General features: G+C 45.3%; 3 protein-coding genes across 4 annotated transcripts in view; 1 reads left to right on the plus strand and 2 right to left on the minus strand.

The window, feature by feature from the left end:
* Positions 1-15,749, plus strand: part of LOC131586022 (sterile alpha motif domain-containing protein 9-like) — a 248,996-nt gene that overhangs the window by 132,791 nt on the left and 100,456 nt on the right. The window lies entirely within an intron of this gene.
* Positions 368-6,993, minus strand: RNF135 (ring finger protein 135). The gene is made up of 6 exons (XM_058852778.1): positions 6,233-6,993; positions 5,173-5,259; positions 4,469-4,639; positions 3,125-3,284; positions 2,590-2,691; positions 368-1,874 (listed from the first exon to the last, which is right to left on the minus strand). Exons 1-6 carry the CDS (start codon positions 6,575-6,577, stop codon positions 1,339-1,341), a joined length of 1,401 nt encoding a protein of 466 aa, XP_058708761.1. The 5' UTR covers positions 6,578-6,993; the 3' UTR covers positions 368-1,338.
* ADAP2 (ArfGAP with dual PH domains 2) lies at positions 7,574-15,046 on the minus strand. Of its 2 annotated transcripts, none has more exons than XM_058852783.1 (10): positions 14,810-15,046; positions 13,653-13,783; positions 12,895-12,986; positions 12,687-12,772; positions 12,248-12,357; positions 11,422-11,514; positions 10,626-10,709; positions 10,168-10,230; positions 8,907-8,984; positions 7,574-8,309 (listed from the first exon to the last, which is right to left on the minus strand). In XM_058852783.1, the coding sequence occupies exons 1-10, from the start codon at positions 14,898-14,900 to the stop codon at positions 8,100-8,102; spliced, it is 1,038 nt and encodes a 345-aa protein (XP_058708766.1). In that variant the 5' UTR covers positions 14,901-15,046; the 3' UTR covers positions 7,574-8,099. The 2 variants fall into 2 exon arrangements, with proteins under 2 accessions (XP_058708766.1, XP_058708765.1); XM_058852782.1 differs by having other exon boundaries at positions 7,578-8,309; positions 11,422-11,568.

Genomic DNA, 15,749 nt, shown 5'->3' on the forward strand with positions numbered 1-15,749 from the left:
GGGGTTCCATCTTCACTGCGTGTTGTTAAGGTGTGCTGTTGCCGCGATCCAACCCAAAACAAATTTCTGCCCCTGGGCACTACGGCATAATTAGTATGCGGGAAGATTAGAGATGTCCAGTGAGTTCATGTTGTTTCCAGAAGAACCAGCAAAGGACACCTCAATACTAACAGTGGCTTTGGCTATCCCAGGAAAGCTACCCCAGCCTTGGAGATGCTAAAAGACACCCCTGGTATCAAACAAATGTGCATGTGGTCCACCAGCGTCCAGAGACAGCAGAGAGTAACTGAAGGTGAGCAGTTCTGTCAATTACTTTAAAAGCCAAGGAGCTCCATTCTACTAAATGAGATAGTTGAATCCCACATGCTTTATTCAGAATAAACTATTTATTTTATCAATTCTGAAATGTCACAGTCTTCCTGAAAAAACTTTTGCTTCTTGGGAATGCTGTTTACAGTTTGCTTGCATGAAGCAATGGGTCTCTCAGAAATCAAGCTGTCTGTAAGTTTTGTGGGACCTCAGCTCTGGTCCCTTCACCCCCCACAGGCAACTGAAGACCTCTTGCTTTGTCTCAGGCTTGCTGGCAAGACCAGGTGGTCCTTCCCATGACAGAGTCCTGTTTGCAGGCCCTTTAAAAGGGCAGTAAAGTGACCACATGATTTATTAGCTGGTATAAACACACCCAAACATCTGCTTCCACAACTATGCCTGTGGTCACACCACCACCAGGACTGACCCTTTGGCCTGGGAAAGATTAAAATATGGTTCCAGTGAGACAGTGTTCTTCTGGAATACATCCCTGAAATGTCAGGTCCTCAAATCCAAAGCCTATTTCCGAGTTAGTGCCTACCCTAAAGGGAAAGATTTTCATACCTAAGATCAGTAACATTCTTGACCTCTGAGCATTCCTTAATCAATCAGATTTGTCTAAAGAAAACTCACTTGACAGGAAGTAATGTCATAATCTATTTTCCTGTATTTTTTATTATCAATGTAGGAAAAATTAAGTCCATGAGAAAGGCTTATCCCCAGCATTAGAGCTTCCTTAGCACATTCTTTCCTAGGAATATCCTCGACTACTTAAAGCTGCTAGAAAAACCCACCAGATTCCCACAGGAGTGATTACTGCCTTCAGCATAGGCTGGAATTGCTTTAGTGAAGTATGGCTAGACCAGAGCACAGTGTGAAGAGGAGAGCAGACAGAAATATCAGTTGCTGATTCCCAGGAATGCCTGGGTAGTTACATATTCGTTCTGTGGTACACTCCTGTGCTAAACACTGAGGCTTTTATAGAAACTCTGCAGTCATTGACAAAATTGTCCCTGTTCTCAATAGACTTTATCTCCTGTTTGGCTGACTTATAGTTAAAGATCCATTTCTTTCTAGAGTGTACAGCCAGAAAGCAGGGTAGAGAGGATTTGAGGTACTAATTTCAAAGGTGTGCAAAAGTGTTTCTTTGTCAGTGATGGAGTAAAATGACACAGTCTTCTTTTGTAGCTCCAGGAAAACTCCAACCTTCAGTGGTTTGTCCTTGTGTAATAATGTTTCTTGATCCTTATGCCATGCTGACAGCTGTTTTTTAGGACCCAGCCATTCTACACACCAGGAATGCTCAGTTCTTCCCAATTTGTCCCTTTTACCAATCATTTCATGAGCAACTCCAACAGCCCATCCATCACTGTCCTTGGTAATTACTTCCCAGTAGTGGCACCCAGTAGAGAAGCCCTGTGAACACATCACCTGGCTGATGGAGAATCTCTTGGGTGATGGTTGATAAGTGGTCAGGTGGCTGGAAACCATCACTCTCCTGTTCTGGGCTGTGAGTGCCAAGCGCTCATGTACTCTTGTGGGGTCCAAAGTCACATCATCTGCCCCTGGAGGACAGAAAGGAAAATATTCTCACATGCAGGCAACAAAAAGGCAGGTGCATCCCTGCTCCAGAAGAGAAATGAAACCCAATGACATACCATAAACCTGAATCAAAGTTCAAGAATCCTCAACCAAGCACTATCAACTATCCTGGACATACTGAAATATTTAGCAGGCACAACTGTGTAAATATCCATGACAGACTCATATGCACTCCAGTGGAAAGGTGAAAGTACCTTGCATCCTAAGATGGATTTTATTCCTAGCCACAATCTTTTTAAAATAAAAATAGTTCTTACATATTTTATCAGCAAAATCATTTGTTTTCTGTGTTACGCTACAGCTGTAGTAGTGTGTTGATTGTAAAAATGTTTCTGTCAAAATGATTAAGAATTCAAGTAACAACTAGAGTAATTACAGCTTAACAGCAAAGATCAGTGAGGTAATTGCCTTTACACCAGCTCAGACTGCAGCCAGCACAAGCTACCACACAGCTTACATCAAACAGGTTTCTTATCTTTTTCATCCTACATCTGCAGTAGGGTACAGTGTTACATTATGTGTCAGTAACTGAGCCATTCGTGACAACTCCACTGTGTTTCCATGCTTGAGTAAACAGCCACATCTCCTGCTTATGGTGGCAAGGACAGTTTTCTTCAGCAAATCCAGTCTTAGGGTCACCTGGATGTTGTTAAGAGTCCTGCTGGCTTGGATACTTACACTGAGAAAACTGGCTGGAAATGGTTGGTTCAGGACTTTTAGCTGCAGACTCTGGAGATGATGAGCTGACACTTGGCTCCTGGTATGAGTCTGAAGGCTGCACTAAATACAAAAATAGGTGAAATGTTAAGGTATTTCTGCAAAATGTACATAGAAAGTATTTAAGCTTCTAAAGGAAAATACACCTTAAATAAACACAGCTACTGGCTCAAGTACAAAACAAGGAGTTGCTTTTTATGATTGTATAAATTACAAAGGACGTGTAGGCAAACATTTTTACCCAAAATTAACAAAACACTCTATGCTGGTGTGGTCAGAAGGGAACTGTCAGAAGAGTAAGATGGGTAAAGCAGTTGGATCGTTCTATGCAGATAAAGCAGTTTCTGTCTTAAAAATTTTACAGTGTTCTTTATTTTTTTGCTGAGTATTGTGTTTCTTATTTGCACATGCATTTCATAAGCACAAAGTAATTTTTTACTCTATTTGCTAGATCCATTGCCTTTAAGAAAAATATTTCAAAATAAGGGAAACTCACCTGCTGGGAGTTGCTGAGCATAATTCTCCAAAAGTAAAATTTCGAACTTTCTCTTAAGATCTTCTACAGCACTTTTGACAACATTAAGTTTCTCATCAAGTGTGATTTTATTTATTGTTAAAGGTGAGCCTTCATATGTCTTCCTCTCAGATAAGTCACTCTAATAACGACAAAGTATCAAGGGAAAGATGCAAACAACAGCAGTTATTTCACTGCACAGATCAAACATAAAGCCCCAGTGGAAAAAGAGCAGTGATCTCTCCAAGAATCTTATTCTTTATATCAAAAGTTTTCTTTATAGGACAGCTACCTGAGCAACCCAATGTGAAATCTTACAGAAAATAGTGAAGGATATTCTTATAAAAAAATAAAAAGACTGTGTTTTCCCTAAGAAAACTGAAAATTTTTCTTTTATATATATACAATTTCTGTAAATAGTCATATGAATATACGAAGTTACTCTTTTTAAACTTCCTTCTTCTTCTAGAAACGAAACCAAAAGTTTGAAAATGTAGTGCAAGGAAAGGGTAAACTTAGTTTGCCTAAATTTAGAAATTGTGGAAATCTACATCTGAAGTTCCTCTCTTAGAATGTGAGTACAGTCTGTAGGAGGAAACAGCCTTTTCGAGGCTGGATTAATCTCCTTTGCAGGTGGATATCTCAAGTAGGCCAGATAACTCTGAAAGTACCCATCTGCCCTCACTGCCTGCAACAGGACCTTGGATCAGGTGAATTCCAATGTGGGCACCTGTGCCTGGACCCTGGAAGTCCAATTCTGTCTCATGGCACTGCCACACCCAGTGAGCCTCACTCCTAATTCCTGCTGGCTAACTTGCATCACTTGGCACTGTTATTCTCAACATCAAAACAGGCTCTGCACAATCTGAAGTGCTTTAACTGCGTCTTTTGAGGGCCCTTGACATGTTTTCCCCAAGAAAGTTGTTAAAAAATATTTCATAACTCTGTGAATTCTTTAACTTGCATACCTATGTGTAAATACAAATTCTGGAAAATAAAAAGATCATGAAAGATTTCGACTTTAGATTTGACTGAGGACTGGATTTCAGCACTGCAGCTCCCATTTCATTCCAGCTCACCAATATCCTTGGAAAAAAAGCTAGTTCTGAACTGCATTTCCAGCCTGGGCCTCTTATAGTACTTTTTTTCTCTGAATTTCTCACTCCAAACTCTCCCTGCTGACAGCAGTGTCCGTGGATTGGCACCATTATCTCTATGACAATGGTGCAGTGGGAACCTCAAAGGTGCTCTGTACATATTCAGCTATCCCAGACATTGAGCTTGAGATTTTCTACTCATATCCTGCCACTTCATTTCATCACTTACAGTTAGGGCTTTGATGTCTGTGAGCTGGCGAATAGTCTCTTCAATTTTCTGTTGAGCAGCTTTTTGCTCTTGTTCAATGACCATCAGTGTGTTTCTCTCCTGTCTTTCAACATATTCCTTCATGCAACAGAAATCTTTAGTAATCTGGCTTTTGATCTGAGATGTATATTCCTGAAAGGCAGAAAATATGGAGTTCATTGTATGGTTAGAAAAGATGAATGGAATATGAGAATTTGTGCCCCATCTAATGCGCTCTTTTACTGACCCCTGCAGACCAGAAAACCTTATTCGAAGGAATAAAATACATTTGATGCTATCCTGTATTACATGCAATGGGATTTGGGGCATGTTAAGGATCATGACTATTTTATGGCCAGTGCACTCTGCTTGACAACTCAGAAAGTTCAATATTCCCTCTTATGATTTGTAATTTTCATCTAAGTGTACCAGAAACATTCAGGCTATTCCTGGGATAAGCAGAAAAATGCAACAGTGCACAACTCCAGTGACCTTTGTGCCAGCCGAGACACAAATTAGCGCAGCTGATGCCGTATATTCATCCTCATCAGTATAAACAGAATTGTGACAGAAAAGAAGGAAACAAAAAGCTCTGAACTGGAAGGCAACCCTGCAGTCAATCACATCTCCAGTCCAGAACAGTGGAAACAGAAAGTTACTGTAGGTGATGAATGTACAGTGTGTACCTTTGTTTTACTGAGATCTTTCCTCAACAGGTGGATGGTCTCTGCAGTTATTTCTTGTTGCTTGGAGCTCTCCCATATCTCTTCCTCCTTTAAAGTGACACATTGGACTATTTATCTATATAACCCTCAGAAGAAGCATTACTAGGTTAAGCAGCAGGATAATAAAAATTCCCTACATCACTGACATTAGTTAAGCAATGGACTTCAACAATGGTTGAAGAGATGCCTGAAATTCTAAGTAGGAATAATCACAATGAAGTCAACATCAACAGTCACCAATTAATTACATGTTCAACTATAATTGTGAGCTTCAATACAGTCTTAGCTTGACTGAAGAACATACATTTGTGCCAAAATAATGAAGGTCAACATATCTTTCTCATCTCGTCCTCTGGGAGCTGTTTTAAGCAGAGACACAGATCATGAACCTGTCCCATTTTGTGCCATGAAGCTGGGTGGAGCTGTAGCACTGTCTAATGATGTTAGTTGTGCTTCCAGCAGTCTCCAATGCAATGCTGATGCAATAAATAACACCCAGCACAAAGAAGTCACTTTTATTACTATTAATAAGAATTAATTAATTAATTAATAAGAAGTATTACTATTGTGCATCAGCTGAATATGTACAGGTATTAGTTCTTCTAATTAGTTCTTCTAATTCAGCTATGCAGCTATGCAGCTCTCAATGTGTCAGACACCACCAGTGAGCCCCAAATACTGTGCTAGCCGAACCCATCTGCTCAGTGTGTTTCTGTGCCCTGGGATGGAGTGGGATGGAGCCCCGGGCCACGCTGGGGATGACGTGGGATGGAAACCCGGGCTGTCCCAAGGGTGCCGCTGGGTGCTGTCCCAGAATGTCGTGGGCAGGAGTCCCTGGGTATCGGGGGATGTCGCCCGGGAATGTCCCGGGGGAGTCGGGGGTATCACCTCGGGATGTCATCCCGGAATGTCCCGGGGTGCCGCAGAGGAGCCCCGGGCTGTCGGGGGGTGAAGCTCCGGGTGTCGAGAGACGGAACTCAGGGATGTCGTGGATGGAGACCCGGGCTGCCTCCGGCCGTACCTTCTCCCCAGGTCTCCGCGCCGCCGAGCTCCGGTCGTTGCAGGCAGCAGCTCCATAGGGATCCGGGTCGTCCTGTGTTTCCAATTGTTCCTTCAGCTCCCGCGGGATGAGGCTGAGCAGCGCGGCCAGCTCGCGGTTGGGCCGCAGGTGCCGGAGCTCGAAGGCGCGGCGGCAGAGCGGGCAGGCGGCGCGGGGCCGCCCCGCGCAGTAGCGGAGGATGCAGCCCCGGCAGAAGCTGTGGCCGCAGCCCGTGAGCCGCACCGGCTCCGCGAAGAGCTGCAGGCAGCAGGAGCAATGCAGCTCCAGGACGCGCTGCAGCCGCTCGAGCTCGATGACGGCGGCCATGGCCCGGCCCGAAGCACAGTTTCGATTTCCCCGGGCCCCTCCTCCGGTGCCGAGAACGCCCCGGGCCGCGCCCGTTCCGCCCCGCTCTGCTCTGTTCTCTGCTCTTCTCACGTGCCTTCGTCGCAGGATTTGAGTTGCCGGTGGGAATAGACTGTGACGCAGAACTCTCTAGGGCCTGGCCTTGACTTTTACTGACTATCCAAAAAAGTCCCCGTTATCTGCACTATTTCATTTCCACCCTGAATTTCCCGATTTTGTAACAGTGAGAGTTGCTGACATGGGCAGTCTGCTGACCCAGCCGGGAGAGCAATGGCACAGCTCAGCACAGTGCAGACCCTGTCTGATTAAGTCCAGGCTACTGGAAGGACCAAACCCTTCTGAGGTCATCCCGAACTACTCAGGTCATATCAAAATAACAATTTACAAATGAAGACTGACATTGTTCCTTGTACAAGTCAAGAGCTGCTTTCTGTTGATTTCAGGAGCTGCAGGATTAGGCTGTTTAACAGGATTGCTGAAACCACCATGTGAGCTAGAACGAATGGGCTTGTGTGGGGACAGAGCCTGGAACACAGGGACATTGATGGGAGCATATCAACAAGTAAAACTGCTGCACATTGCTCAGAGCTGGACAATGAGCTGGCTGAGAAAGGCAGAATAATAAGCCAACTCTAACAGTTTCTTCGCAGTATTGGGTGAGTGGAGGTGGGGAAAAAGAAGAATTAGTGTCACTAATTCCTGCAAGTTTTGGCACTTCTCATTTCTGCAAAAAAAGAACTATTTTTAGTATCTCAAGACCAGCTGGCAATTGTCAGCAGAAGGTGGAAGCCTCACCAGAAACTTGGTCTGCAAGACTTCCTCTTGATTTGCAAACTAAAGCTGTCTGTAAAGAAGAATTAAATGTGTGAATGACTTGCTGCTTGGTAGAACCAGATCTCAGACTTCGTCTTGAGGCATGGAAACACTCAGTGCTCTGTGTGAGCCAGTGCAATCCCCATCAGTTCCTGCACACACTGGTATCTGATGAGAAGGCTCCCCTCCAACACTGAACACCGGTGTTCATTCATGGAGTGTTTGCAAGAAAATCACAGAAGAAAATACTTTTAAAACTTGTTTCTGCCTTTCAGTGTTCAGTCTAATCAAGCTCATTAAGCTTCATCTGTTGACTGAGACAGATCAGTGTCTGTTCATCCTGTACTCTAGATGTGTTCCCTGGGGCACCGTGTGGGATTGTGCTTTGGAAAAAAATTCATTGGATGTTGGATTTGCCACTCACATAAAAGCCAAACAGTAGAGACTGTTGAAAGCAAGGAGCTAGGAGCATCTGTGTGATTCCATTACAGAAGTGATTCCATTACAGTATCCTCCACAATTTAAACTTGGCTTGTTTTTTTTATTGTGCCAGAAATGTAGTGCTGTAAGAAACATTCACCCCACTCTGTTGAAAACAACCCTGTCCCTATGTGGCCAGAAGCTGCAGCCAGGTGGAATGTAGCTGCCTGCCTGCTCCTCCCTGTGGACATCAGGGTTGGGTGATGATTCTATTCAAGGCATCCATCCACTCCCTCTGCTTGCTGTCATTCTCACAGAGAAACACAAACTCTCTCGCTGGCGTGACCAGAGTGATCACTGGTTTTTTCTTCTTCACACAGACTTTCTGGGGCAAGTCATCTCGTACTTCATATCCCTCATCCCTCCTTCCAATGAAAACCTGGCCCTGTGCAAATGCATCCTGAAAAGAAGGAAGCAGAAGACAGCAATTAGCCAGCAGACAGTGGAGCTCCAGCAGACACTGCTCTATCCAGGCATGGAACAGGATCTGTGGATGCAGGGAGAGGAACCGATCACATGGACTTGTGACACCAGCAGGGAACACACAAAAGGGTTATTTTGCACTCACAGGTATTCTCAGGAGGAGAAGGTAGGGGCCCACCCTTACAGAACTGGTTGGTACTTGTTCAGAAGGGGCAGGGAAGGACGTTCCCATGGCTACAGCAGTGCTGGGAAGCAGGATACTGAGGCTGTCAAGCCCCTGATACTGGAATATTGCTCATCTTGGCTAAGGTTACAGACACAGAGGCACTTGTGCTGGGGCAGAGGGGGCATGAACACCACAAGCAGTAGCAGTTACTTATAAAAGATCTTCCTCACACCCAGTGTACAGGCCAGAGTTCCCAACCAGTTCAGCTTCAGAGAAATCTTGTGGCAAGGGAGATGAGCTCTTGAGGCTGGGCCTCCTCCACTGCCACTGGAAAAGGTGGATGAGAACAGACCCTTCCTCCCCACCTGCTTCATGAAAGGGCTGTGGAACAGAGAACACTCCTCTTACCAGTGGATTTTTAAAGTACATCAGGTTCCTTTCTTGAGAATCCAAGGAGAACCAGCGTACCTTAAAGGCCTCCTTCTGCTGCAAGGAAATGGTAGAAATTCTTTAAAGACCCAAGTCTCAAAGTGGACTTTGGTCTATTCAAACCCCAGGACCACTTAAATGACTTGGAGCTGGAGTTCAGTTTCCTTCATCCCTGCAACTGGGGATGCTGTGTGCAGCCCTCAGCTCTCTCTTCCCCCGGGCTCAATTTACATTCAATGACAATCCTTTGGGCAGGGAAGTAATCAAATTAACAGGATTAAGGAAGTTGCATGAAATGGACTGAAAGCACTGCAGAGAACAACCCCTGAGCCAGTGGTGATAGGGAAGAGAGTGAACAATCAATTTCAGCAATCTGATCAGGGAGGTTGTCCCTGGAATTTTGGGTGTATAATACTAGTTGGTTTTTTTAAGTACTAATTTCACCAGCTACACTTACCTGACCATTCCTGGCTGACCAGCTCCAGGCTGAACTGAAGAGGCCTCTTCTGGGACTCACCTCAGTTTAAGCAGAATTTAGGCCTCAGGAAAAAAAACCCATAAAATCTCTCATGCTCTGTGCAAGTAGCTGCAGAAGAGGTGCTGGAACGCTGGCACAAGCTGGGCCAAAACCCAGCATAATCAGCATTGCACCACTGAACTTTATAATGGCACTTGGCTCATGGTCCACACAGAGGCAAGAAGTGGCTGTGTTCAAACAAGACCTCAGATCTTTATCTCCTCTTTCAGCAGTGCCCAAAACCTGCTCTTCTGTTCCAAGAGTATTGGCCCAAACACTTCCCACAATAAAACAAACCAAACTACTGGCTTCACTGCAGAGAAATTTGCTCAAATGACACTTTGCTGCTCTAAGTAGATGTGACTTAAGTGCAACTGACTCCAAGTGAAACAGAGAAGTAGGGGCAGCACGTCATGTTCTGCTGTGGCAGGAGCTGCAGTTAGCAGATACAGCAACCCACGGGGTGTTGTGTAACAGCACTTTGCACGTCCATTGACAGCTAATTCACCTTGCTTACTCTTTGATGATTCTTTTCCCCAATCTATTTTTCACACAAAATAAAACATGGTCCCAAATAACATGACAGGCTTGAATAAAATGTCTTTTATCAACCCAGGAAGCAGGGAGTCACTGAGCAAATCTTTTATGAGTCAGCATCATTGAACTACTAAATATTCTCGATCTGGAATGATCCTGTTTGTGTAATGCCACGTATGCACTTACTTTTGGTCCTGTTTTCTCCATATATCCTTCTTTGACAAAATTTCTTGTGATCCTGGGTATGAGCTAGGAGAACACAAACACAAAAAAGTCTGTGTCTGTCCCAACCGAAACCAGGACAGGCTGTCTCATTCAAGATTGCATTTCTGTTCTGTTTTTGTCAAAGTTAATCACCATCAATTGTGGCTTTTGGGGTCAGGGATTTTTTTGGCTGCTTGGTAAAGGGAAGACTGAAGTGAGAAGAAACATAACATTTTTGACAGATTACACTGTATAAGGATCACATGGAGACTTTAAGGCCTTAAATGCTGTTACTCAGTGTGGCCCTCCCTTCTACCTCCTCTTCCATTCCCTGGACCTAAGTGCTGCTTTTTGAGCACTTGACTCTGTCAGAAGAAGTGAGAAAATGTTCTCCCATGCTGTATTTGGCTAGACTGCTTCAAGCTCTGTTCAGTTCTCACCTCAGGCTCAGGGACATTTGGGAAGGTGGTTCTGAGATAATGGTAACGTGCTGCCCGAATAGCATTGAACCAATCAACAATCTCCTGGGAAAACAGCAAACACAAACATAAAGATTAACAAGAAGAGTAAGAGCACTGCTTCTCCAAAATGCCCTTCTCCTTTCTTGTGACCTCTTTGTGAAGAACTACTTTCTCCCCAAGGGGCAGAGAGAGTCAGTGATTTGTCCCAGACACCTGAAAAACATTGATCTTTGAAAATAATTTAAGAATGCCCCTCCTGGGAGGTCCGAGACATTCTCAGCATGGACAGTCACCCAAGTCTGTATACACAATTTTTTTTTTCAGTTGATTCAGTTATGGGTTGTTTAAAAACCTCTGTACCTGGAAAGACACAAGAACTCTGTTGAAGGAAGAAACAGAAATCTAACAATGTTTACAGAGATACTTAAAAAAATGATTTTAAAATTATCATTATTGGCTTGGAAATAATGTAGAACAATATTCTGAATGCATGTGAAGAGTTTAATGAAATTGTGTAAAACAATGAGGCAGCTACCTTACACAGATTTACATCCATGCACCACTTAAGATTATCCAAAGGGTGAGGTTGAATATCTGCTCCAACAGAAAAGGAGCAAGATGCTACGGTTAGGAGTATCAAATTCTGCGACCTCCTATATTCTACAAGTCTTAGTGATGCCAAGTAAAATCAGATCTTGCAGACACAGTAACTCTTCCAAAATACAGATCCAACATCTAAGCAACTTGCTTACTCCAGAATCTCCATTATATTCACCTTTGCACTTTCGTGATAGACAAACAGGTTCCTTGTTTGACCATCTGTGATGTATGTGATCTGCAGCCCATGACTGTGTCCTATTTTCTCCACCTGGAACATTGCATTCAGAGTCTCAACGCTGATAACAGCTTTTGGACCTTTGGACTGTGAAATGAAAAGCATCACTGTATTAAAGTGCTCTCAGGGAATGCATTGCAGGACAGATCAGCTGTATGAGACCCAGACCCCTACTGAATAGAAAGCAGACATCCTAAAATATCTGAATATTGGATATACCTGAAACATAAAGCCTTGATTACATGCAACATAAAACCACTTACAAAGATTCCTTGACCAATGCTGGGTCACTATTAAAGAGGGCTGGGTCTGCATTGCAAGGGATGGGTCTATCTCCAGCCTCCTAGTTAGAGAACAATTAGCTACACTCTCTCACAGAAAGGAGTTGTGTTGAGGACCCTGCTGCAGGAGCTGATGAGAGGATTTTTTGGTAATGTAAGAGGTAACAACTTCCAGCAGATCTAGTCTTAGTCTTGCTATTCAAGTATTGGCTATTCTGCCAGTTGAATAGCATTTCCTTTGTTCACTAAGGAATCCATTTCCTTTGTTCACTAAGCAAAAGGAGGCTGCAGGGTTGAGATAAGGGATGAGCAAAAGAACTAAATCCAAAATTGCCCAATAACAGGGAAACGTGGACTCCTCAAAGTACAGGCTGGCTGTAGAACTAGAGATAAAGCAACTTGTGCTGGGTTTTGCCCACAAAGAGCAAGGTCTGAGGGTGGGTGTTGACCTGCTACCTATGACCAGCTCTGGCTGAAGAACTCACTTCTTTGCCATAGTACTTCATCACCCCTTCCTTTGCTGACAGGAGAAATTGCCTCTTCTGGAACTGTCTGCGTCCCTTTCCAAGCTTCCAGAGGCATCCTTCACGGCTGCCTGCAGACCAGACAGACAAGTGTCAGAGAAGGGTGGCACAAGGGCAGAACTATTGAGCTAAGGGTGATGTGGCACAGTTTCAAGTCTTTTCTCCATCTGAGAATTTTTCTCTCATATGAAAAAATCAGTGGAGAAATAGAGAAAGAACAGTAAGATCTGAATACACCCTTACACTTTGTAAGTGCCCTTTCTTAGAAGTTTCTTCTCAAAGCAGTGACTGCACATCCAGCAGTTCAAATGTGACAAGCCCACCTTAGAGATCTCCAGACTGCCAACAGAACATTGTGCTGTTAGCCTTGAGGCTGAGACCTCCCTGACAATCCTTTTACCTGCAGAACAGGGATCTTGGCAGACTTGGGTGTCAAGAAATTCCCCACGCTCATATTTAGCACTAATCCACTGCTGTCTTAAAACCCTGAAAGAGGAAAACATGGATAAAGCTGATCTGTCTCTACTCTAGTTTCACCAGCCAGCCAGGGAGACCTGTAAAGGAAGCAGATGAAAAGGTCTGCAGCAGTGAATACACCATCAACTTACATGCAGTCATGGGACCTGGGGATGTAATAGTACGGAGGGACCTTTGCCTCATATTTAGCTTTGGCCCAGAGATTCCCGTGGTTCTTCATAAACTGAAATACAAAATAAATTACAGTTAGGTGTGCCACTGCAAGCCAACACCATGTCATGAACATAAAATGGGACTTGTATCAAAGGGAGCACTTTTTGCTGAGTTTTGCAGTTACTCTCTGTGTCTATTTATATAAATTTATAAATTCCCTTTGGCATTACAGTTTGCTATTTTTAGGTGGATACACCTTTTTCAATACTTTCAGTTGTGAACTATGTGTGAAGGAATACAAAACTGTGGTTGTTGATGAAAAGAACAAAAGAAAATTAGGAGAAAATTTGTTTGTGATCTCCCTATTCCTTCATCTTCTCTCAGATGTTAACTGTGATTGTATTATTAACACAATTCAACTGAATTCTGAGAGGCTGAATCAATATTTAAGATTATGTTGCTTTCTTAATTTAACATACTACTGGGAAGTATTTGTGGGTTTCTAAACCACAGTGAAAAGTTACTGTGTATATAAAAATACACACTACAGACCGTTAGGAACACAGTCACCTATCAGTGTAATTTGATTGAGCAGGTCATAAAAAAACCCCTAAAGTTGCCCACGCAGTTAACTTGCTCTGTGTGTCTCTGTTGCACTGTCCATGGTGGATGGCATAGGAATTGCATGGCAGAGGAGGTTATGAAATGTGGAGAATTACTGCTTTTTCCTCTGTACCTCTATTAAACTGCTCTCCCAGAAGTCAAGCCGAAGGGATTTGACCCTGCTGATTTCAGGAAGATTGCGATGAATTCCAGAGCAATTCAAACAAATGAATATTCCAAGTTTGTAAGAAGCCCACTCTGGATCTAGATAAAAACATAAATAATCAATTAATACACAGGAAAAGGCATAACCACTGGCAAGGGTGAAAACCTTCATCTGATGCACAGCCCAGGCTTCACACCTGGGCTCGAATCCCACCCCGTTGTTTATGGCTGTCACTTCACTGCGTTCAGAGAAGCAATACCTGCTTTCCCCAGTGAACAATGTAGCTCCTGCGTTTGTACATCCTGCAACTGCCAATTTGCTTTAAAATTAAGGTGACTATGCAGGCAGGCGAGTGGTGATGGAAAAGCTCAGCTAATTATTAGTTCTGCATGAGAAGCTGCTGTCACTGAATTAACAATGGAAGGAAGGTGCCGGCAGTGTGCACTATTGAGAGTACAACCACCTACAGCGAGGACTGTCCGCTGCCCGTGAAGGCTCCTGCTCTTCCCTGCTGCCACATCCCCTGAAGCAACTTTGACAGGTGCATCCTTATAGGCATTGAGTGTTCTAGAAAGACCATTTCCTTGGATTGTACCACCATCCACTTCTCCCTACCACGCTAAACAGAAGCAACTTGACGCCTTCTTCAGCTCCTGCTGGCTCCCGCCCGACCCACCGGAACGGGCACTGGCGCCAGCCCGGCGCGGGGGCGCCGCCGGGTTTTCCGTGTTTTTCTCTGTCCCAACCCTTGCGCAGAAATATTCCACGAGCTGGAAATCCATCCCACGCACCCTCCTCCTCCTGCAGCCTCATGCCCTGTCCATAAATAACCCGGGGAAGCGCCTGGTGCTGAGGTCGTTTCCTGCCCCCGGCTGCGGTTCCCCGGCCCCGCGGGGAGAGCCGTGTCCCGGAGCGGGCAGCGCCGCGGGACCGTCCCACAGCCGCCCTGCGGGACACGGGGCGAGGGTCCCCGCACGGACCGAGCGGACACAGCTGCTGACCGGGACCAGCAGCGCCCAGACGGCGCCACAACCCGAGGGGACGGCCGGTCCCTCGTTACGGCCGCTGTCCGCTGTGAACCGGGTCCTGGAATCGAGGGGCGCTGCCCGGCGGAGCCGCCTTACCTGGGTCCCCGCAGTCGGCGCAGCGATCGTTACCGGTCCCGGCCGCCCTCTGCAGCGCCAGCAGCAGCGCCTTGTTGCGCTCGTAGTCCATCGCCCCCGTGCCCGGCGCGCAGTCCGCGGAAGGCTCAGCCCCGCCGGGAAATGAGGAACCGGAGCGGCCCCGGCGCCCGGGACGCCCCGTCCCCTCCCGTGTCCCCGGGCACCTCCTCCTGCAGGCGGTTCGGGGCGCGCTGCTCCCCCGGCCCGGCCCGGCCCGCGCCCCGCGGGCACCCGCCCACCGTCCCCGGCCCGGCCCGGTCCCCGTCAGCTTTCCCGCAACGACAGCTCATTGCTAAGGAGCCCGTGTCCAGGAGAGCTCGTCCGCGCACCTCCAGGTTTGTCTGAACCCCACCTCTCTAACAAAGTCAGTTTACAAAGCTTGCTGGCTAACAGAACGGCAGTCGCGCCCCAGACATCGAGCAAAGCACCGGTACCGCCGGGGCAGGTGAGTCCCGTTCTCCCAGCGCAGCTCTGCCCCACCACGAGTGCTCAGCACAGGCTCTGAGGGAGCTCGGTGGCCCCAAGCAGTGCCAGAAAAACCCTGCCCACATAACGCAGCGCAGGGACAATAAAGCATTTCAATCCTACTGGAAATGTTCCTCTTCCATGATAAAGCAAATGCCGAAAAAGTCTGTGACTTAATACTCTCTTTATCTAAGACGAGAAAAATTTGAGACAAAGATTTTCAAGAAAGTTAATTAATTCAGAAAAAGATTAAGAGGTATTCAAATATTTTTCTAGTTTCAGGTTAAGTTTAATTTGCATTGCTAACTTGCATTGCTGTAGTGCAGTATAATACACATGTCTTATGTAGGTCCACACTGTAATCTACTTAAGACAGATAGTGCCTTTAGAAAGCAGTGAACAGATACACTTTTACTTTATTATTTTAAAAAATTTA

The sequence above is a fragment of the Poecile atricapillus genome, chromosome 17, assembly GCF_030490865.1.
Source record: "Poecile atricapillus isolate bPoeAtr1 chromosome 17, bPoeAtr1.hap1, whole genome shotgun sequence".
NCBI classification, from domain to species: domain Eukaryota; kingdom Metazoa; phylum Chordata; class Aves; order Passeriformes; family Paridae; genus Poecile; species Poecile atricapillus.

Bases quoted from the DNA above. Each gene is read 5' to 3' on its own strand.
- RNF135 (XM_058852778.1), bottom strand. From the start codon at position 6,577: ATGGCCGCCGTCATCGAGCTCGAGCGGCTGCAGCGCGTCCTGGAGCTG. The intron at 2,692-3,124 runs GTGAGTTTCCCT...TTTTGTATTTAG, and splicing joins TGCTCAGCAACTCCCAGCAG to TGCAGCCTTCAGACTCATAC. The intron at 1,875-2,589 runs GTAAGTATCCAA...TCTGTCCTCCAG, and splicing joins TTCCAGCCAGTTTTCTCAGT to GGGCAGATGATGTGACTTTG.
- ADAP2 (XM_058852782.1), bottom strand. From the start codon at position 14,900: ATGGACTACGAGCGCAACAAGGCGCTGCTGCTGGCGCTGCAGAGGGCG. The intron at 10,231-10,625 runs GTGAGAACTGAA...GTGTTCTCCTAG, and splicing joins CAAATGTCCCTGAGCCTGAG to CTCATACCCAGGATCACAAG. The intron at 8,985-10,167 runs GTAAGTGCATAC...ATTTCCTTGCAG, and splicing joins TGGAGAAAACAGGACCAAAA to CAGAAGGAGGCCTTTAAGGT.